This window comes from Silurus aristotelis, assembly GCF_946808225.1.
Source record: "Silurus aristotelis genome assembly, chromosome: 1".
NCBI classification, from domain to species: domain Eukaryota; kingdom Metazoa; phylum Chordata; class Actinopteri; order Siluriformes; family Siluridae; genus Silurus; species Silurus aristotelis.
Window position 1 is genome coordinate 5,046,857 of NC_139574.1, and position 24,233 is coordinate 5,071,089.

The 24,233-nt window shown below is 42.2% G+C and overlaps 1 protein-coding gene across 2 annotated transcripts in view; it reads left to right on the forward strand.

Annotated features, from left to right (window-relative positions):
- The window catches only part of gpr158a (G protein-coupled receptor 158a), a 144,356-nt gene that overhangs the window by 26,347 nt on the left and 93,776 nt on the right, over positions 1-24,233 (forward strand). For both annotated transcript variants that reach the window (XM_083544584.1, XM_083544585.1), the window contains exon 2: positions 6,238-6,343. In XM_083544584.1, the coding sequence (XP_083400710.1) occupies positions 6,238-6,343 (106 nt within the window). The remainder of the gene's footprint in view (positions 1-6,237; positions 6,344-24,233) is intronic.

Sequence of the window (24,233 nt, forward strand, 5' to 3'; positions counted from 1 at the left end):
GTCTGTCTGTCTGTCTGTCTGTCTGTCTGTCTGTCTGTCTGTCTGTCTATCTATCTATCTATCTATCTATCTATCTATCTATCTATCTATCTATCTATCTATCTATCTATCTATCTATCTATCTATCTATCTATCTATCTATCTATCTATCTATCTATCTATCTATCTATCTATATCTATCTATCCTCACACTATTCCAAATACTCACACATTACCAGCCAGGGGAAAATTTTCAAATCATAAGTCTGCATTGTCTGCACAGTAATCCATATAAACTGATATAAAGTGATAAAATAGTTTAGGGCTTCAATCACCATAAACAGTTTTGCATTTACGTGTTCATCAGTAAACATTTAACAACCTTTACAATGGTGGCTCTATAATGAATGGACATTCGGTGTCACCCAGATGAAGATGGATTCAGTAGGGATAAATATATAGGGACTGGTTTATGATTGTGAATATTGTATTTGTAATTTACTTATTTCTGTGAAGCTGCTTTGGGACAGTGTCCATTGTTAGAAGTGCTATAGAAATAAAATGTAATTGATTTCAATAGAGTTTTTATTTTTTTTACTGACAAGACAATACAAGAGAAAATGTGATAAGGGAAAGACTGTTTACAGCTGCTAAGCATACGCGACAAAAGGAGCAAACCTGTAGATATTAAATGTATCTGGGTTAAAAAGCGTGTGTTCTAAAATAAGTACAATATTTTATTACTGAAAACCTGATGTAGTATGTGCTGGTATGAGCTGTGTGTGTGTGTGTGTGTGTGTGTGTGTGTGTGTGTGTGTGTCTATTTGAGTACTGTACAGAAATGCCCTAGACTTTAGTACACGACACAGAAAGAAGTTAAGTAAGGCTAATGTAGTCGAAGAGCCACTCAGATTGACTTGCTGCTCTTTTCTGTACTTTAGAGAGCAGAAATAAGAGACTGGAAGTTAAGTGAGGTCAGAAAACCCTCAGGCAAGGCCACGCTCAAAGTTATTAATAAGAGCAGGTGCACTGAGGTCTGTGTGTGTGTGTTTGTGTGATTCTCCATGTGTGATGGAACACACACACTCCATAAACCTCTCTCTGTGTTCAAGAAGGGATTTATTTGCAATTTCATATTAGATTTGTATGTGCTTTTCAACGTCCTATTCCACATTTAGTCCCTATTTACTGTTATAATAAACTTCATTCTTCTGGGAAGATGTTCCACTAGATTTTGTGGAGATTTGTGTGAGATTCAGCCACAAGGGTGTTAGTAAAGTCAGGCACTGATGTAGGTGAGAAGGTGTGGAGGCCTGGGGTGCAGTCAGCGTTCACATTCCTCCCAAAGGTGTTCAGCAGGGTTGGAGCTCTATAGCAGATCTTTCACTCCATCTCATGCAATATGTATATATATAAATATATGCTGTAATACTGAATGTGTGTGCGTAAGTGTGAGGGTGTGAGCACCTGCAGGGAGAGATGTGCTGTCACAGTCGTACAGCACTGTAGCTTTACCCTCCAAGCACCGTTTCAGTCTGTGCCTTACAGGAACAGGATGTGATTTAAAAAAGAACAACGAGAAAAACCCCAAAGTCTTCAAAAACGCAGCACAGCAAATGAACATAGAGTAAAAACTTGTCACATTTGTTAGCATCTTGTCACATCAGCTATCTGTCTGTCTGTCTGTCTGTCTATCTATCTATCTATCTATCTATCTATCTATCTATCTATCTATCTATCTATCTATCTATCTATCTATCTATCTATCTATCTATCTATCTATTTATCTATCTATCTATCACTTTATTTTACTTAAGACCTTTATGTTGTTGCAGCTAATTGACTTCTCCTGAGGTCATAATTGATCTCTCGCTTGCACTCACACTCTCTCTCTCTCTCTCTCTCTCTCTCTCTCTCTCTCTCTCTCTCTTTCTCTCTGGCGTGAAATGACTTTTTTACAGGTACAGAACATGGGTGGGGTTTTATTGACCTGACCTGGGCGCATAATAGGAGGTCTAACGATCTGCAGCTGTAAGGGTTGAAGGACATTAATAATAGAACCTCATAAACAGACACACTTCACTCGTCTTTACTGAAATAAGATCTCGTTTCAAAGCACTTCCGATTTAAATGCAGCTTCCAGAACACCAGCAGGTGTAATCACTTTTCTAACACCCGGAAGCGAGACGAGCAGAAAATGTTATCATGCACCTTTTAAAATTTATATTTGAGTTTTAATGATTTGAGTTCTCTTATACCGTAATTTCCGGACTATTATGCACACCCATATATAAGCCGCATCCACTGAATTTGACAAATATTTTTATTTTAAACATAAATAAGCCACACCTGTCTATAAGCCGCATTGAAACTAATGAACTTTACACAGGCTTTAACACGTTAGAAGAAAGAACAAGAAGAAAGACACGTTACACACGGTGTAAAATAACGGGTGAAATATTTTGTGGCTCCTTTAAGAGCAGAGCGGCATTTTGGGAATAGCCTGCCACTGCAATTTTCCGGTATTACTGCATGTGTGCAAGACCAAGGAATATGTCCTTATTATTTTCTGATGCTTATTTCTACGTTTCTTTGACTAACCCGTAACGCTGTTGCCAAGAAAAATATAAAAGCATGAGTTTTGCAAACCTGTCTGTGCTTATATGATTTCTGTTGCAACTGGAGTTAGCGAGCTCTCCCATTACCAAGACTCAACGCGTCACAACGGCTTGTATCCAAACAGTAGCCGACCAAGAAAGTCATTGTTCACTGTCTTCCTCCTTCCTTTCACAACTATTTCTTTCGGGAGTTTATATTTTGGCATCGTTGTGCATTTAAAAACCTTTCTCCCGATGCCGTGCAGCTCAAAACACAGGTGAAATGCGTTTTTTTGTTTCCGTTTTAAATTTCATTGGTCTAATGTTATGGGGCTCAGTTTTTTGGCTTGAAGTTTGTTAAACCGGGAAAAACCCAGGAAAAATCCATATATAAGCCGCTTCGCTGTTTAAGCCGCGTGGTTCAAAACGTGGGAAAAAAGTACCGGCTTATAGTCCGAAAAATATGGTAATTGAATTAATATTGAGGGTATATTTTTTAAATGCATGCTACAAAACAATAACCCTCGATTTTGGTCATCATCGTTCAACAATGTTGTAACCAAGACTTTGGTATACATAATCCATGACTCAAAAGTTTGTGAAAATATACTTAAATATGTGTTTTATGTACCACATCACATCACGCCTCAACAGTGATGGGACTGCAATGATGTGTATGAGCTTCTCTTTTAAATCTGGTTTCTCTCAAGGCTTCTTCCTCATGTCGTCTCAGGGGGTTTTGCTTTGCCACAGTTGCCAGTTGCTCACTCATTAGGTCTAAAATAACCCCTTTATCTCTGTAAAGCTGCTTTGAGACAATGTCTATTATTAAAAGCTCTCTACAAATAAAATTAACACTTTCGGTAACAACGCAGAACTTCCATTTTTATTTTTTATTAGTGGAATTGTTGCCTTTGAAAGTGAGATTCTGGAGTGAATTAGATGAAGTGGTAGATGGTGTACCTAGGAAAGAACGATTGGTGATTGGGGCAGACTTTAATGGGCATGTTGGTGAAGGGAACAGAGGTGATGAGGAGATGATGGGTAGGTATGGCCTTAAGGAGAGGAATGTGGAAGGGCAGATGGTAGTAGATTTTGCTAAAAGGATGGAAATGGCAGTGGTGAACACATATTTTAAGAAGGAGGATCATAGAGTGACGTATAAGAGTGGAGGAAGGTGCACACAGGTGGACTATGTTCTATGCAAGAGATGCAACCTGAAGGAGATCGGAGACTGTACGGTGTTGGCAGCGGACAGTGTAGCTAGATAGCATCGGATGGTGGTCTTTAGGATGGTTTTGGAGGCGAAGAAGAAGAGAAGGAGAGTGAGGACTGAAAGAAGAATAAGATGGTGGAAACTGAAGGAGGAAGAGTGTAGTGTGAGGTTCAGGGAAGAGGTCAGACAGGGGCTTGGTGGTGGTGAAGAGGTGTTGGGTGATTGGGAATCTACTGCAGGAGTGATGAGGGAGGCAGCTAGAAAAGTACTTGGTGTGACATCTGGAAATAGAAAGGAAGACAAGGGGACGTGGTGGTGGAATGAGGAAGTGCAGGAGAGCATAAGGAGAAAGAAGTTGGCAAAACAGAAATGGGATAGACAGAAGAAAAAGTAGGCAGGAGTACAAGGAGATGCGGCAGCAGGTAAAGAGGGATGTGGCGAAAGCCAAGGAAAAGGCATATGCGGAGCTGTATGAGAGGTTGGACACTAAGGAAGGAGAAAAGGATTTATACCAATTGGCCAGGCAGAGGGACCGAGCTGGGAAGGATGTGCTGCAAGTTAGAGCAATAAAGGATGGAGAGGGAAATGTGTTGACTAGTGAGGAGAGTGTGTTGAGAAGGTGGAGGGAGTATTTTGAGCAGCTGATGAATGAGGAAAATCAGAGAGAGAGAAGGTTGGAGGATGTGGAGTTGGTGAAGCAGGATGTAGATAGGATTAGTAAGGAGGAAGTGAGAGCAGCGATTAAGAGGATGAAGAGTGGAAAGTCGGTTGGACAAGATGACATACCTGTAGAAGCATGGAGATGTTTAGGAGAGATGGAGTTTTTAACCAGATTGTTTAACGAGATTCTGGAAGGTGGAAGGATGCCTGAGGAATGGAGAAGGAGTGTGCTGGTACTGATCTTCAAGCATAAGGGAGATGTACAGACCTGCAGTAACTTCAGGGGTATTAAGTTGATCAGTCACACCATGAAGTTATGGGAAAGAGTAGTGGAAGCCAGGCTGAGAGAAGAGGTGACCATCTGTGAGCAACAGTATGGTTTTATGCCGAGGAAGAGCACCACAGATGCCTTATTTGCTTTGAGGATGTTGATGGAGAAGTATAGAGAAGGACAGAAGGAAATTGCATTGTGGATTTGTGGATTTAGAGAAAGCGTACGACAGGGTGGAGAGAGAGGAGATGTGGTATTGTATGAGGAAGTCAGGTATGTCAGAGAAGTATGTGAGGGTGGTGCAGGATGTATGAGGACAGTGTGACAGCAGTGAAGTGTGCAGTAAGAACGACAGACTGGTTCAGGGTGAGGGTTGGACTACATCAAGGATCGGCCCTGAGCCCTTTCCTGTTTGCAGTGGTGATGGACAGGTTGATGGACGAGGTCAGACAGGAGTCTCCCTGGACTATGATGTTTGCGGATGATATTGTGATTTGTGGTGAGAGTAGTGAGCAGGTTGAGAAGAGACTGGAGAGGTGGAGATATGCGCTGGAGAGAAGGGGAATGAAAGTCAGTAGGAGTAAGACAGAGTACATGTGTATCAATGAGAGGGAGGGCAGTGGAGTGGTGCGGTTGCAGGGAGAAGAGGTGGAGAAGGTGGAGGAGTTTAGGTACCTGGGGTCAACAGTGCAAAGTAATGAAGAGTGTGTTAGAGAAGTAAAGAAAAGAGTGCAGGCAGGGTGGAGTGGGTGGAGAAGAGTGACAGGAGTGATTTGTGATAGTAGGGTATCTGCAAGAATAAAAGGGAAAGTTTATGGGACTGTGGTGAGACCTGCGATGTTGTATGGACTAGAGACAGTGGCATTGAGTAGAAGACAGGAGGTGGAGCTGGAGGTAGCAGAGCTGAAGATGTTAAGGTTTTTGTTGGGAGTGATGAGGATGGACAGGTTTAGAAATGAGTTTATTAGATGGACAAAACATGTGGGATGTTTTGGTGACAAGGTGAGGGAGGCGAGATTGAGATGGTTTGGACATGTGCAGAGGAGGGACATGAATTATATTGGTAGAAGAATGCTGAGGATGGAGCCACCAGGTAGGAGGAAAAAAGGAAGGCCAAGGAGGAGGTTCATGGATGTGGTGAGGGAAGACATGCAGGTAGTTGGTGTGAAAGAGGCAAATGTAGAGGACAGGGTGGTATGGAGACGGATGATCCGCTGTGGCGACCCCTAATGGGAGAAGCTGAAAGAAAAAGAAGAAGAGGAGAGGTTGCCTTTGAAAGTGTGTGTCTGTTTCATAAAAAACCTCTCAGGCTGCAGTTGACATATTTATTGCCTGGTAGCGGCCGTAAGGACAGAGAACGCTTGGTGAAGCGAAGCTTACATTTCACTTAAGACATTTATGCTGCTCGACCTGATTCACTTGCCTTCTCTGCTCCTGAGGTCATAATTGATCTCTCTCTCTGTCTCTCTCTGTCTTTCTCTCTCTCTCTCTCTCTCTCTCTCTTTCTCTCATAGGGGAGTTGTTCGTTTGGATATCAGCCTTCAGGATGTGGATATTGATCAGTGTTCCACTGACGGGTGGTTCGCAGGAACTCACAGGTGCAACTTGACCAGCATGGAGGTGAGACTTCTCGCTCTAGGTGTTTTCCTGCACATTCAAGTATTGAATGTCTCGGTTTTATTCACGCTCCTGTAAACCACATGATTAGAATGTCATTTTTTTCTCCCAATCGAGTAAATGACTGGGGACACGAAGCATGTGTAGAATATGCTGCAAAAAAGCAGAGCAGAATAGAGTACAACCCCAATTCCCCAAAAGTTGGAACACTGTGTAAAATGTAAAAAAAAAACAGAATTAAATTATTTCAAATCTTATAAATCCATATAATAATTACAATAAAACAAAAAAAGTTTTATCAAGTGTTTAAACTGAGAAAATATATAATTTTAAGAAGTGAATATTATGATTTTGAATTTGATGGCTGCAACACGTCTTGAAAGAATTAGGGAAGGGCCATGTTTCCCACTATTTAGCATCACGTCTTCTGTCGATCTGGGAACTGAGGAAACGTCTCCAGGTTACGTATGTAACCATGGTTCCCTGAGCGAAGGAGATGCTGCGTCAGAAACGATTTGGAAATGCCTCCATGTTGTCCATGCTCTAAATCACGTGTATAATCAGTCCAATGGAAAGTCACGACCAGGAACCTTAAAAACACATGAAGTGAAACCAATGCCAGCTTCTAAAAAGGGAAGAAAGCGCTGCAGGAATGTTGACAGTGTGGCATAGATACACAGGGTCTCGTTCCCTCTGAGAACCATTGTTACATACATAACCTGGAGACATTCCCCTTTAGGAACTTGAGCTGCATCAGAAACGCTTTGGGAATGAGAGTTCAATCAAGACAGACTGACCAGTCCCTGCCTAGTGTGGACAGGCACAGATAGGGTGAAGGACAGAGGGGCCAGGAGTGGCACTGAGGTTGAGGCCATAGAACCTGACAAAGGTCAGCGGGGTGGACCAGCCCCAGCGTTGCAAATGTCCTGGGGGGAAACTTCAGAGGACAGGGCCTTAAAGGCAGCCATACTTCGAGTGGCGTGTGCTCTGACCTGGAAAGGAGCGGTGAGACCTGAGGACTCATAAGAGGAAGAAATAGCATCCACAATCCATCTGCTAAGCGTCTGCTTATTCGCAGGGAAACCTCTGTTTGGAGGGCTATAGCAGATGAACAGCTGCTCCGACTTCCTCCACAGTTCTGTTTTGTGGACACAGTCGGTTAAGCTTCTCCTGGTCTGTGGTCTGAAAGGGAGGAGGAGAGAATGTCTGGAGCCTAATAGGTTGAGGGACGACCGAGGGTACTTTAGGAACATACCCTGATCTAGGGTAGAGGAAGGCACTAGCCAGGCCTCGAGTAGGAAAGTAGGGGCCACTTAATCTCCTCTCACTTAAGAGAGGAGATGGCACAGTCTTAACTGTGAGGAACCTCACAGGTACCTCAGTCAGAGGCTCAAAGAAAGGTCTCAGCCTCCAGGTGCTGTGGAGAAAGCGTGTCACCAATGGGTTCTGGGAAGAAAGACAAGCCCTGGTGCAAAGGCAGTGACGCGGGTTGCAGGAAGCGCTCTACCAGCTTACTAGGCGGACAAGCTTTCTGCTGATTGGCTGGCCAATTGATTTCGAGCCTGGCAACAGCATGGGTCATTAACTCTACGAGCTCCTCGAAGAGGGGCTCTGAGACCTCCACCCCCAATCAGATGGAGGAAAAAAAGGGAAGAACCCACCGAGAGGCGTGCTTCCGAATGTTGTGATCGGGTGCTGGACCGGGCAGGTCAGGGAGGCGAAAAGGCCCGAGTCCGTCTCCAACCCCTCTGCTAGTTCAACTTGTGGGCCCCAGGTCCTTGAATGCAGCATCACCTCGGCTAAAGCGGGGCCAGAAATGTGAAGAGCGGGAGCACCCTCCTCAAAGAGTGCTCTCCGGAAGCAGAGCTTTCGCATTGTCATGCGAGTGCAATCTTTGCAGTTGGCTCCCTTCAGATCCGACCTAGCATGCTCTGCTCCTAGACAAGCGACACATAGTTTGTGAGTGTCCCACCACCCTTGATATAGCGGAGGCATTCCCAAAGCGTTTATGATGCAGCTCAAGTTCCTGAAGGGGATTCAGTGCCTGATGTTTTAAGAGAGGAATGTTGTCCTATGTGTCTGATAAAGGCCTCCCCTGAAAAAGACATTTTCTGGATGGAAGCATTTGTTGCACTAAAACCTGTCTATACAGTTCAGTATTGATTGAGCCTTCCCAAATGTGCAAGCTGCCCATTCCACAGGCATTAATGCACTTCCATACTATCAGAGATCCTTCCCTTGCTCTTTAGTCTGGAGGACTTGGTGTCCATGTTTTCCAAAAAGAAAATACAATTTCAATTTGTCTGCCCTTTTTGTCTGACATTTTAAATGAGCTTTGGCCCAGAGAGGATGGTGGTGTTGCTGGACCATGTTCACGCATAACTTCTTTTTCTTTACATGAAAAAGATTTAATTTAATAATAATAATAATAATAATAATAATAATAATAATAATAATAATAATAATAATAATAATAATAATAATAATAATAATAAGTCCCCCGAAAATCACGCCCAATCCAATATAGATTTTTACCCCTGGCCCCTGGTGCACAGAGATTTCTTCTGATAGAGATAAGTTATTATAAATTATGAGACATTCAACTGTCTTGCAATCTGATGTTGATGAACATTATTCGGAAATTGTTCCAGAATTTGTAGACAAATGTCTTCACATTTGGTGAAGCTCTGCCCATGTTTACTTCTAAGAGATGCTGCCTCTCTAAGAGACTCTATTTATATCCAATCATCTTACTAACCTGCTGTCAGTAACTAACCTCATTAGTTGCGAATTATTTTAGTTGTTTAATTTAAATGAAGCTTTTTTCAGATGTGTTGCAGCCATCAAATTCAATATGACCTTTTTTTCCTCAAAATGGTTCATTTCCTCATTTTCAATATTTTATATGTTTTCCATGTTCTATTGTAAATACAATATAGGTTTTGCAGATCATTGCATTCTGTTTTTATTTCCATTTTACCCAGTGTCTCAACTTTTCTTAAAATTGGGTTGTATAAGAATACAATTTTATCATGTATGAACACATCGAGAATCAAACACAAGAATTTTATTGAGCTTTATAGCAAAATATCTTCCACCCCAACCCATTAAAAGCATAATCTTCATGGATTTGGAACTATTTCAACTAAAGGAATCTTTTGCCTCCAAAGACATCCTGTGCGCTTCCAACTAACATTCCAGTGTCACAGTACTTTTGCCCATATAATGTTTTTTTTTCTAAAGTCAGTTGTAACCTAAAGCAGGCGTGAACACGAAGCTATTAAACTCGAGAGCCAGACTTCATATCTAACGCTTCTATGATCGCTGTTGTGCTAATCCGGGGTAAATTGAGCGGGTGCAGAGTTTAGGGGCAGGGCATGCGGATGCTGGCGTTTGAGGATAATTATTAAGAGCAGCGTGGGTTATGAATATATGTGATGTAATAGGTTGCAGGTTTGCAGTGAATAATTAAGCACATGATTTGTCTCACACTGTCTCCTCATAGACACGCCACTGCTCAAACGAAGTGTGTTTGTCTGCATGTTCCTGCGCACACTGAAGCCTTAATGCCCAGAACTGATTCTGCTTCATAGGTTATAAACATGAATTTCTTGCTTTACACAGTCCATATACTGTAGAAGATTCTTTGATCCTAAACTACAGATGTTGCAGGAATGGTGATGAAATGTTTGTAAAGGTTCTCCAGTATGCATAGAGCACTGTTTCTAGAGATTGTGTTGAAAAATGGGTTAATTTGCATATAAATAACTTTCATAACATTTCTGTGTTTAAATTAAATGTGCATAAATGGTTGTGTTTATGTAACGAACACTGTCTGTTCTGATTCTAATTAACACAAGATAAGTTATTTCCTGTTCTTACAGAAATCAACTTTTTCCCTGTTGTCCTCTGACCAATCAGAGTGGACTGTGCTGTTTTATAAAGCACATTCCACGTTGAGTGCTGTGTGAATACTGGATCGTGATTGGCTGGGAGTTCAGAGCGTTACACACAGTTAGTTCGAGGTCAGTTTAATCAGCGTTCTAAATGAATGCGCTGCTTTTAATCCTCTTAAGCCATACTAACATAACATTCTAGACTCATACACAGTAAGACAGCATTTATGAACGATTCCTAATGACCGTACGGAGCTTCATGGAGATTTATGAGTGTAGCGTGTAACGTATATGACGAATGTGGTGATTTTGACAAATGGGTTGAGATGCAGGATGTGTTTGATGAACTGGTGAAGAAAAAGACAAATGAGAAATAAAACAAAAGCTGGCGCAAGATTTAACTTCAACAGCTTCATTATTAGTAGCGCTGGAGCACAGATGCGCATAATACACGCAAACACACTATTCATAATGACTCATTAAAACTAGTGAAAAGAAATATAATTTTATGGCGCTACTTTATCTCTGTGTGTGATTTGGAGGAGCGTATCTTACACATATGCTCATATCCAAAGCGACATACAACTAAGCAGTTGAGTATTTGAGGCTTTGCTCAAGGGCCCAGCAGTGGGCTCTTGGTGGCACTGGGGTTTGATCCCAGTGTTGTAATGAAGCTGGGGTCAGAGCACAGGGTCAGCCATGACACAATGCCCCGGGAACACAGAGGGTTAAGGGCCTTGCTCAGTGGCCTAAGAGTGGCAGTTTGGTGATACTGAAACTTGATTGACCTTCCGAGCAGTAACCCAGAGCCTTAAAAACTCAGCTACGAATTTCTCCCAATATATAAAATAAATAAGAAATATTAAGCATAATTTTGATCCATACAGGCCATATCCTCTCTAAGATGTTTCCGTTTGAAAACACATTTTTTTTCTTCATTTTGGCCTTCTGTCCACATTGAGAAAAGAAAACATTGCTCTCCAAAGTGGATAAATTTGAAAACAGAATCACATTGTGGACTGTAAAAAATAAAAGAAACTGCAGCGAAGTTTCAAAGAGCCAGAAAGCAATAAGCGGTAGGTTTTACTCATGCGCAGTACAGGGACATGAGCCTTTTCAGACATTTCAGTATGGGCGAGCGACTTTTGGAAAAATCGTTGAAAATGAAAATGTGGAACTAGTGTAGATAGCGTAGTGTAGTATCCTCAGTCACTTTTGCAGTGCAGGATATCAGGTTAAAGCTATAAGATGATGATCTATGGCTAGGTGTGAGCACTTATACCATCGTAATGCTTTCAGATTTACCACCGGCTGTTCTTCAACTCCACATCGTGCACTGACATCCTGTAACGCTCACCTAGCTTAACAAACACACAACCTATGCATAAATTTTTTATTTCCATTTTAGATTGTTGCTTACTTTCTGTCAACTGTCGCAGTAAGGAACAGATCGGAGACGGTTTATATATCTGTGTGCTGGATCACTCTAGTTCCTCTGTGTTTCCTCTTTCCCTTATGGTGTGTAATTGAACTCTTCTCCGAGTGGCCTGTAGTCGATAGCCGAGTGTCCCGATCCTGCTCTCGCCGCAATTTTTTTGTTTCAGTGATGAGCAGGGCAAAAAGGCAGTTGGCGGTCGGGAAAGCGCTGCTGTTCCATTTAGTGCTGTTGGTTATAAATAGAGCTGAGGCTTGAGCAGTAATCAGGAGTTCGCTCAGTCGTGTTGTAATGTGATAAAGCCATCTCATTGTGCCCGGGGCTCTTCTTATGCAAACAAGCCATGAATCTCTCTTGTTATCTCGGGCTCTGCAGCACGTACTGCTAGTGAATACTCTAGAAGTATCAATGCAACTGGCAATGCTCTAGAGATTCATCAGAGCTATGAAAAAGATGCTAGCGATGAGTCGGGTTATTTTGGGATTTATTATTAGACATCATGCTCAAACCCGCTAGAGTGAGCACACAGACACGTGGATATCATGTGTATCATCAACACACCTTCAGGCTGAGGACAAGAGAGACAAACACATAATACCAGAACACAGCAAGGAACTACGTTTCCAGCCACCCATAACAATATCTGTGCTTCCTGAACATCCCATTCCACAGATTTTGTGGAGATTTGTGCTCATTCAACCACAAGGGTGTTAGTAAAGTCAGGTACTGATGTAGGTGAGTTGAGGAGACCTGGGGTGCAGTTCCAGTTCATCCCAAATGTGTTCAATAGGGTTGAGCTCATTAGCAGAAGATCTTCCACTCTAACCCATGGAAAGCAGATCTTCATTGAGCTGGCTTTGTGCACAGGGGCATTTTCATGCTGGAGCAGGTTTGGGTCATCTAGTTCAAGTGAAGGGAAAATTTCATTCTACCAGATCAAGAAACGTCCTATACAGTTGTTTGCTTCCAATTTTGTGGGATCAGTTTGGGGAAGAACCAATACTGCCTCTTTTTATGCTGTGCAATGCAAACAAGTCTCATGAAGTATTAGAGCGAGAGTATTACTAGAAACCTGCTCTAATGTCAAAGCTGCTGACCTAAATATGTAATCAACCAATCAGAATCGAGAATTGTCACTTAATCAGAGGTGAGACGAATAGGAATGCAGTTGAAGTGTTTATTGTAGAGGAAAGCAGAACAATTCCAAAAACATGAATTAATCCGAGGAACAGGTAAGAGACAGAGGTCTGCGATTTGTGAACAAGACAAGCATAAGAAAGTAAATAAGGACACAAATTACATTTGTCCAGGGGAATCCCCAGGACTGAGCTGGCCTTTCTGATCAGCTTGCCCAGTCTCTTACTGTCTGCAGTAGAGATGCTACTGCACTAGAAGACCACTCCATAGAAAAAGACCACCACAGGGTCAAAACAGGTCTTCAGTAGTGCTTCCTGAACTCCAAAAGACCTTAGTCTCCACAGCAGAAGGAGTCTGCTCTGTCCTTTCTTGTGAATTGCTTCTGTATTATCTGTCCAGTCCAGTTTGCTGTTCAGATCCAGTTCACAAAGTCCTGGATCAGTCATCTGTACTCCCTGTCATTATCATCCTTGATCAGGCCAATGATGTCAAACTCACAGACACGAGTCCTCACATACTGTGTTCGGCTTGTGAGATAATCCACTATTCAGGTCAATAGATGGTGGTCCACCGCCATGTACACCATCTTATCCCTCAGAAGCGCAGGTTGGATGGTGTTAAAAGCACTAAAATGGTCAGAAAACATGACTCATGAAGGAGGAAGATGACAGCATCCTATGACTAACTGGTAGGCAAACTGAGGTGGATTCATTGATGGGCTCACCAGAGGTGGGGGTAAGCACTAGCTGGTCTATAGTCTAAAGTTCCCAAAGTCTTGGGCAAGACCTCTATGGTATAGGCACCACGCACGATGTCTTCCACAGCATGGAGCCTGGAGCTGATGCTGTCTGGGCCCATAACCTTCCTTGCCTTAATCCTTCTGAGTTCCATCCTCGTCTGTGCTTCTGAAAGTGGCAGTATGTAGTGTTAGTAGTGGAGGCTGGAGGGGGATTGGTAGAGGGGATTATAATAATAATAATAATAATAATAATAATACAGCTTCAAAAACAATATGGTTCAAGTGCTGAATAGCATAAAGTTTGCAAAAAGATTTGGAAAATTCAAAGCTTCTTCTTCTTCTTCTTCTTTCAGCTGCTCCCATTAGGGGTCGCCACAGCGGATCATCCGTCTCCATACCACCCTGTCCTCTACATCTGCCTCTTTTACACCAACTACCTGCATGTCTTCCCTCACCACATCAATGAACCTCCTCCTTGGCCTTCCTCTTTTCCTCCTATCTGGTGGCTCCATCCTCAGCATTCTTATACCAATATAATTCATGTCCCTCCTCTGCACATGTCCAAACCATCTCAATCTCGCCTCCCTCACCTTGTCACCAAAACATCCTACATGCGCTGTCCCTCTTATAAACTCATTTCTAATCCTGTCCATCCTCGTCACTCCCAACGAAAACCTCAACATCTTCAGCTCTGCTACCTCCAGCTCCACCTCCTGTATTCTACTCAATGCCACTGTCTCTAATCCATACAACATCGCAGGTCTCACCACAGTCCTATAAACTTTCCTTTTCATTCTTGCAGATACCCTACTATCACAAATCACTCCTGTCACTTTTCTCCACCCACTCCACCCTGCCTGCACTCTTTTCTTTACCTCTCTAACACACTCTCCATTACTTTGCACTGTTGACCCCAGGTACCTGAACTCCTCCACCTTCTCCACCTCTTCTCCCTGCAACCGCACCACTCCACTGCCCTCCCTCTCATTTACACACATGTACTCTGTCTTACTCCTACTGACTTTCATTCCCCTTCTCTCCAGTGCATATCTCCACCTCTCCAGGCTCTTCTGAACCTGCTCCCTACTCTCACAACAAATCACAATATCATCCGCAAACATCATAGTCCAGGGAGACTCCTGTCTGACCTCGTCCGTCAACCTGTCCATCACCACTGCAAACAGGAAAGGGCTCAGGGCCGATTCTTGATGCATTCCAACCTTCACCCTGAACCAGTTTGTCGTACCTACTGAACACTTCACTGCCGTCACACTGTCCTCATACATGTCCTGCACCACCCTCACATACTTCTCTGACACACCTGACTTCCTCATACAATACCACAACTCCTCTCTTGGCACCCTATCGTACGCCTTCTCTAAATCCACAAATACACAATGCAAATCCTTCTGTCCTTCTCTATACTTCTCCATCAACATTCTCAAAGAAAATAAGGCATCTGTGGTGCTCTTCCTCTGCATGAAACCATACTGTTGCTCACAGATGGTCACCTCTTCTCTCAGCCTGGCTTCCATTACTCTTTCCCATAACTTCATGGTGTGACTGATCAATTTAATTCCCCTGTAGTTACTGCAAGACTGCACATCTCCTTTATGCTTGAAGATCGGTACCAGCACACTTCTCCATTCCTCAGGCATCTTCTCACCTTCCAAAATCCTGTTAAACAATCTGGTCAAAAACTCCACTGCATTTCTCCTAAACATCTCCACGCTTCTACCGGTATGTCATCTGGCCCAACCGACTTTCCACTCCTCATCCTCTTAATCGCTGCTCTCACTTCCTCCTTACTAATCCTATCCACTTCCTGCTTTACCAACTCCACATCATCCAACCTTCTCTCTCTCTCATTTTCCTCATTCATCAGCTGCTCAAAATACTCCCTCTACCTTCTCAACACACTCTCCTCACTAGTCAACACATTTCCCTCTCCATCCTTTACTGCTCTAACTTGCAGTACATCCTTCCCAGCTCGGTCCCTCTGTCTGGCCAATCGGCATAAAACCTTTTCTCCTTCCTTAGTGTCCAACCTCTTATACAGCTCCTCATATGCCTTTTCCTTGGCTTTCACCACATCCATTCTTATACGTCACCCTATGATCCTCCTTCTTCTTAAAATAAGTGTTCAGCACTGCCATTTCCATCCTTTTAGCAAAATCTACCACCATCTGCCCTTCCACATTCCTCTCCTTAAAACCATACCTACCCAACACCTCCTCATCACCTCTGTTCCCTTCACCTACATGCCCATTAAAGTCATTCATCTAATACACTCCAGAATCTTTCCTTCTCCTCCATCTCACAGCCCACTTGTGGAGCATAGGCACTGATGACATTTATCATCATCCCTTCAACTTCCACCTTCACGATCATCACCCTATCAAAAACTCTCTTCACCTCCACTACACTCTTACTGTACTCTTCCTTCAGAATCACCCCTACACCATTTCTCTTTCCATCCACACCATCATAAAACAGTTTAAATCCACCTCCAATGTTCCTGGCCTTACTCCCTTTCCACTTGGTCTCCTGAACACACAGCATATCTACCTTTTTCCTCTCCATCATATAAGCTACCTCTCTCCCTTTACCCGACATAGTACCAACATTTAAAGTACCAACCCTAACCTCTACTCTCCTGCACTGCTCCTTTCTCTGCCGTCTCTGTAGATGTCTTCCTCCTCTCCTTCTCCTCCTACGGCCAACAGTAGCCCAATTTCCACCGGTACCCTGTCGGCTAACGATACCTGTGGCGGTCGTTGTTAACCGGGCCTCGACCGATCCGGTATGAAATTCTCATTTGTGATCCGAATATTTGATTTGGCACATGTTTTACGCTGGATGCCCTTCCTAACGCAACCCTCCCCATTTACCCGGGTTTGGGACCGGCACTAAGAGTGCACTGGCTTGTGCATCCATAATGGCTGGGTTTGGAAAATTCAAAGCATGATGTCAAAATAGTATAGGGCAGTAGTGCCTTACAGTGTTTGTGTGTGGTGCAGAAAAGTGTGTGTGTGTGTGTGTGTGTGTGTGTGTGTGTGTGTGTGTGTGTGTGTGTGTGTGTGTGAACATTTGTAAATATGGCTTTGTAGAGATTAATGTATCAGTGGTTATATTGGAAATGCTCAGTGCTAACCCTCTTTACTCTGTATTAAATGGTACCATTATTTTCTTCTATTTTGAAATATGACATGCATCTTACCTAATATAAGGTTGCATCTGCACATTCATGTGGCGCTGCATCAGCAAAAAAAACAAAAACGGATGGCTTTCTGTTTGTTTTTCTGCCCTTTCTGTCCTCTCGCCTTCAGAGCTTCTTTATTTATAGATTGTAAAATGGACAAGGGAATTACGAGAAAGAACAATTTTATCCAGGGAGAGATATAGAGAGAGAAAAAGAGAGAGAGAAATCTGTCTGTCTATCTGTCTGTCAGTCAGTCCATCTGTCCGTCCGTCCGTCCGTCTATCTATCTATCTATCTATCTATCTATCTATCTATCTATCTATCTATCTATCTATCTATCTATCTATCTATCTATCTATCTATCTATCTGTAAACCTTATAAGCCCATATTATATTTATGATAGAACATATAGAACATGAAGACATGCTATTGTAATATATGCAGTACAGTAATCCCCTGTATATCACGGTGGTTACGTTCCAAAACCGCCCCCGGGAAACGTAAAAAACACAATGCCTCCCCAAAAATGCTATTTTATGTATACAGTACTGTACTAATATTTTAATTATTGAATTATTTTAATATAAAACTCCATAAAAACAATTCCCTATAAGTTTTTTGCTATCCGTGAGAGACCGGGAAAACCAGCTAAACAAATGAGTTATGTGGTAAATGCAATTCCACAATAAACCGGGGTTATTACTGTATATAATTTAACATTTTAAAATATACAAGCCCTTTGATGAAAAAGGCATCATCCTTTTTCATTGATTGAGCCTTTCCAGATGTGCAAGCTATTCATTCCCTGAGCACTAACTCCATACCATCAGAGATGTAGGCTTTAATCGGACATCTGATAACAAGCCAGATGGTCCCTCTCCTCTTTAGTCTGAAGGATGCAGAGTCTATGGTTTTTATAGAGAATTTCAAATATTGATTAAAACCACAGAACAGTTTTCCATATTGCCTTAGTTAAACTTAAATTACCTATGGCCCAAAGAAGACAGCAGTGTTCCTGGATCATGTTCACACGCTTCGCCTATGCATGATAGAGCTATATTTTGAATTTGTGGAATGCATGGTGAAATTTATTGACAGACAATGATTTTTGGTTGTCACTGTTTTTTTATTTGTTACCAAGCCAGTCTAACAAACAGGACGAGTGCAATTTTAATATTTTAATCCAGTTCAGATGCTACTTTTTGCAAGCCTGGGACAGTTGAATGTTTGAAACCATCTGCCAAAACAACTATTCAGATTTGGTCACACTGTTCTAAATATCTCTTCACACATGATTTTATGAGAGGAAAAATATATCAAAATTCTATTTACACTCAGTGACCTCCAGCTTTTTCTCACACATGTGATGTGCATTCTTCTTATTCTCTGCTTTGTCTTGTAGCTCATACTGTAGTTTAAAATTTTATCCACTGCCAGGAAAGACTATTTTTATAAAATCTCACAGCTACTTTCTTATGCCTTTTATAAATACACTCGAGTGATGCAAAGGGTCATCATGAAGTCTAAAAGCCAAAACCAGTCCATTAATAAGATCACTGGCTCAGACAGAGAACATGAAAAGAAAAAGCAAATTCACTATTTCAGAAAAAAATGAAGGTTTTGGTTTATTCTTATTGCTTCTCTGGAAAAAGCTGCTTTTTTTTGAGGGTGTCGAGAATTTCCAAAAATATGAGAGAAGACAGTAATAGGGAGTTATATAACTGTTATAACTTCAGAACAGACACTAAACTGTTTCTTACCTCTCTAAAAGAGTTGGTGGTATTCTTATGACCTAGTGAAGCAGTAAAGGCATCTCCCAAATATCATGAATGTCAGTCAAACTCAGACAAGAAGATGGGTAGATACTATATATATATATATATATATATATATATATATATATATATATATATATATATATATATATATATAGAGAGAGAGAGAGAGAGAGAGAGAGAGAGAGAGAGAGAGAGAGAGAGAGAGAGAGAAAGAGAGCGAGAGAGAGAGAGATAGATAGATAGATAGATAGATAGATAGATAGATAGATAGATAGATAGATAGATAGATAGATAGATAGATAGATTATTTACTATTAATAAGGATAAATGTTGTTTGATATAGTATATACAGAATAAATATGGGTGGAATATACAGTAGTGCAGTGATAAACAAGTTATAGATGGTGCAAATATCCATAGTGGATAAGCAGTGCAAAAAAAAAAGAAAAACAGAAAGTGACAATGCAGTAGTGTATTTTGACATTGCATGATGATCAGCTAGTTTGGCCAGCTCCAGTCATCTTCCACCTCATGAAGATTATGGACTTTAAAGAAGTAGATGCTTAACTCGCAAACATCCTGAACCATCTAGAGACGTACCAGTGCCAATTGGATCCCACTACATGTGTGGAGTTTTGACATTGGACCTCCTGGAGTGTTTAAAGGCTCTGGCATGGAGAAGCTGTTGCTGGATCTGTAATGATCACAAATGTTGAGCTCAGTAGCTCCTACTTTTATACCAAAGACTCTAGAAAGAACATTTACTTATAATCTTATACTCCAGTACTCATGTAAGTTCTCACTCTCCAGTATTCTGTATTGTTGAAAGATTTATGATCAAACTCTTGATGTCACCCAAATGAGGATGGGTTCCCCTTTTGAGTCTGGTTCCTTTCAAGGTTTCTTCCTCATAACATCTAAGGGAGTTTTTCCTTGCCACAGTCGCCACGGCTGCTCATCAGGGATAAATGGACACCATTCACCTTAACTGTTGATTTCTGTAAAGCTGCTTTGAGACAATGTCTGTTATGAAAAGCGCTATATAAATAAACTTGACTTGACTTGATCAGCTGAGGTTCCCTGGTGGTCTAGTGGTTAGAATGCGGCGCTCTCACCGCTGTGGCCCGGGTTCGAGCCACGTTCAGGGAACCATCCCCAGCCACTCTTAGTGTCGGTCCCAAGCCCGGATAAATGGGGAGGGTTGCGTTAGGAAGGGCATCCGGTGTAAAAACATGTCAAATCAAACATGCGGATGATCTGCTGTGGCGACCCCTAATGGGAGAAGCCGAAAGAAAGTTTATGTTGATCAGCTGTTCAGTGCAGTAACAGCCACAGGAAAAACGTTATACTTCAGTCTGTTTGGGCAGCACCTATAGCATCTGACCGATGGGAATAGGGTGAATAGTCCATGATTGGCGTAAGAGGTATCTTTGATAATGCCCTGAGGTATTGGCTGAGGGCCAATGATTCATTGGGCAGTTTTCACCACACTCTGAAGGGCTTTAAGATCCAAAGCAGTGCAGCTGCTATACCACACTGAGATGAAGTTAGTGAGTATGCTCTTAATGGTACAGCAGTAAAGGTTCTCCAGTATCCTGTAGCACAGACGGGACTTTTTAAGTCTCCTCAGGAAATACAGGCACTGTTGTGCCTGTCTGATCAAGATAGAAGGGTTCAGGGAACTCCAAGGAACTTAAAGCTGGGTACATGCTTAACAGCAGCTCTGTTGTCCACATTGACCTCCTTTGTCTTCTTCATGTTGAATTTCTGTCCATGTTATGTGTTGGATCTCCTCTGTGTAAGCCGTCTCATTGTTACCCCTGATCAGGCCTACCACAGTGGTGTCACCTGCGTACTTTACGATGCTGTTTGAGGTGTAGGCAGGTATGCAGTCCTGGGTGAAAAGGGAGTATAGGAGAGGGGACAATACACATGCCCAGTGCTGAGGGTTAGACTGAAGGAGGTGACGGTGTTTGGTCGGACAGACTATGTTCTGTTTGTAAGGAATTTCAGCGTCCAGTTGCAGAGATGTGTGCGAATGCCAAGCTGTTTCAGCATCACGATTAGCTTAAAAGGGCTAACTGTGTTAAAATCTGAGCTGAAATCAACAAACAGCATCCTGGCATAAGTGTCGCGGTTGTCCAGCTTTGTCAGGGCAGAATGAAGCACTGTGCAAATGGCATCCTCTGTTGACCTATTCAGGCGATAGGCAAATTGGTATGGCTCCAGAGTGGGTGGCAGACAGGCTTTAAGGTGGGTAAGGACCAGCCTTTTGAAGGACTTTGCAATGACAGGGGTGAGTGCGACGGGACAAAAACTTACCAAGTTCTGTTGCAGCAGAGTCCTTGGCACTGGCATGATGGTAGTAGAGTTAAAGCAGGTGGGGAAAGTTGCTTGGGCCAAAGACAGATTAAAGATGTCTGTGAAGACCTCATGGCCGCACATGGCCTTAGTACACGGCCAGAGATACAGTCAGGGCCATCTGCTTACCGTGCATTGACCCTGCCTAGGGTAGCACACACTTCAGAGGTGGAGAGTTTGAGTGCCTGCTCACCGAGTAATAGCTCTGAATTGAGAATGGGCTCCATTTCCCTTTAGCAAAACAAGCATAGAAGAGATTGAGTTCGTCAGTGAGGGCAACATTACTGGATGGTGGTGACTTGCTGTGTGGTTTGAGGTCAGTGATGGCCTGAATCCCTTGCAACATGTGTCAGGGTTTAGCAGGGTTGAAGTGCTCCTCAATCTGCTGTTTGTATGCATGTTTGGCTTTGCAGATGCCCTCTCCTCAGATTGACTCTGGCGAGCATAAGATGGACCTCCTGTTTCATACAGGAGGTCTAATTGGTTAACACTATAATGTTCTTTTGTGTGGTCACCCGATCCACACACCTGTTGATTTGATCAAGAATAGCAAATTCACGCCAGTCAGTATGTGAGAACTGTTGCTGGAAAGCAGCGTCAGCCCCATCCAGCCAGACTTTAACAGTCCTGATTGCAGGTCTCACACGTTTGATGACTGGGGAGTACTTGGGCAGCAGGAACAAAGAGAGATGGTCTGATTGTTCGAGGTGGGGGAGAGGTGTGACCCTGTAAGCATCAGCCACAATTGTGTATACATGATCCAGGGTTTTGTGTCTTCTATTGAAACAGGACACATGCTGTTGGAATCTTAGCAGAACAGATCTTAAATTGCAGTGATTGAAATCCCCAGTGACAATGAAGGCTCCATCAGGATGCACTGTCTGCAGTTTGTTGATAGCAAAGCTTAGTTCTTTCATGGCTGTGCTAGCCTTACCATCCGGGGGGACATACGCTGCTATCACAGCAACGCATGTGAGTGAACTCACGTGGTAAATAAAAGAGACTGCACATAATGACCGGGTATTCAAGATCAGCAAAGTAGAGAGAGAGTGACAGAGACAGTGCATCATGTTTTGTTTACATAAATGCATAGGCCTCCTCCTCTGTTCTTACCCATGCATGCTGCTTCTCTATCAGCGCTGAAATTGGTGTGCCCAATGAGCTTCAGCAATCTATTTGAGATGCTGACGTTAAGCCGAATTTCCGAGAAGACCATGATATTTGTAGTCTGTAATAAGTCTCTGGTCGGTGTGAGTTTAGCCTTAGCTCAGCCAGAAGTCCTCTGACTTTTCCTCGTCTGTGTTTGCGGTCTCTGTGTTGGCCAGACAGACAAACAAACAGACAAATAGACAATTGCATCAAAAAACAAACATGTCTGTCCTGTCCTGTGTGGTCCTTTCTGGTCATATTCTGTCTTGTCTTGTCCTGTGCTGTCTTGTCTTGTCTTGTCCTGTGCTGCAAGTGCTTTGGAATCAGTATAGGTTGTAAGTAGAGTGTGTGAAAGTGAGTGATTGCTCTTCTCTCAGACACTCTATAGTCACTTGGCCATGGGACGAGCTCTGTAGCTCCAGTTTAGTAAGCTGCCAAGCAAAATCCAAGGAGCCAGGGCCAGACTTCTCTCCATGTATCTTAAACTCTTCTAGCACTCCTTGTACTGGACCCGAAAGTGGTGCTTAAAAGTGCTATTACATCCCTATTCCTTGCCTGCTGGAAATATCTCAGAAACAAACACCAATAGATACTTGAACACATTAACAATGATATGATTATTAAGATCTATGTTAAAAGAGAGAAGAATGGACTGGAGACATCTTCTTTATTGCTAGCTCATCATGCAGCACTGCAGGTGCCCGATGCTAATGCTTAGCCAAAAAATATACAGGCTCTCTGCCTGCATTAGGAAAGAGCGCTCGAGCTTTAGTCACAACTTAAAAACCTGCAGCATTTTTCCCCCACACTCATCTAACAGCTGTCAGAAGAGTAGCAGTAAATGACAGTGTCCATCTTCACCACATGATCAGGATCCAGGCCATTTGTTTTCATTCAGCATTCTTGACCAGTAAATCTGCTCCATTGCAGATGCCACAGCAGCAGCAGCAGCAGCAACAGCAGGACTCAGACATATAAAAAAACCTGTCAGCAGAAAAACCTCATACTTGCTTCGTGTTGATCAAATCAGATCTTGGATATCTCAGGGACCACCCAAAGGCTTCCTGCATATTAGGTTACAAACATGCGAAAGTCAGCTGCTACTAATGTAACCTCACATAGAACACACCAAGGACAAGCAGATCATGGGAGATCTGAGAGGTTTAGTGCTCATTAGCGCTACGGTTTAGCCACAGAAATATTGATTAAAATACAGTTTATAAATTATACACTACCAAACTTATAGGGTTATTAAAAATCAATTCTATAAAAAAAAAACTGATCCAGAGAGCATTATTACGTGCAGAACAGTCGCTAATGTCTGTCTGTCTGTCTGTCTATATAAGTTTTTCAGATTAGAAATGAAATTTCCAAAACTACATGTTCAATCTCCACATCATTTAGTCCCTTGTGCTCATCAAACATTTCTGGTTGTTGTGAACAAATGGTAAATGTTTTTGTACATTCATTTAATCAATTGTGTACAAGTGTCTGCTGTTTCCTACATTATCAGTTGTTTATGTTCATGTTGATCAAAGCATATTTGTACTGGTTTCACCTGAATAGTTTTTAACCCCCAAAACCTCTCAGCATCAGTTCATTGTATAATCATTGAATGCAAACTGGTTAAACCAGTTATCATCATCTGTGAAGGTTAAACTTCAATAAACCTTTTATTTTGTAAATGTGTTAAATTGATAAATCAAATGAATCTTGAATGTCACTAATAAAGGTGAGTGAACGACATCAGATCAACCAATAATCAACCAGTTCTTTAAAACAGGTCAAAGGTGAATCTTGTGACCCTTCAGTTGGAGAGCGAATACAAACAGAGTAAAACACAGAATTACAATTTCTAAAAATGGATGAACAACTAAGAAACTAATGAACATTGTATAGTAAGTAAAAGTGTGAATCCTGTCTGGTCTCATGCAATCGATATAAATCTAATCGAATAAATATATTTGTGCTTCTGAAATTCATAGATGCCAAACAGAAGAAATTCTGACTAAGGCATTTTCCGTCACTGTGATCCAAACCATAGTTTATATCAGGAACTACTGAAAATTTGCGCCATCATACTGACAACATGAATAAACATTTTGACGATATTCTTTGAGAACAACGACAATGGGACTTTTCATTCTGATGGGAATGAAATGTTCATTGTCACACAGACTTACTTTTGGGAGATG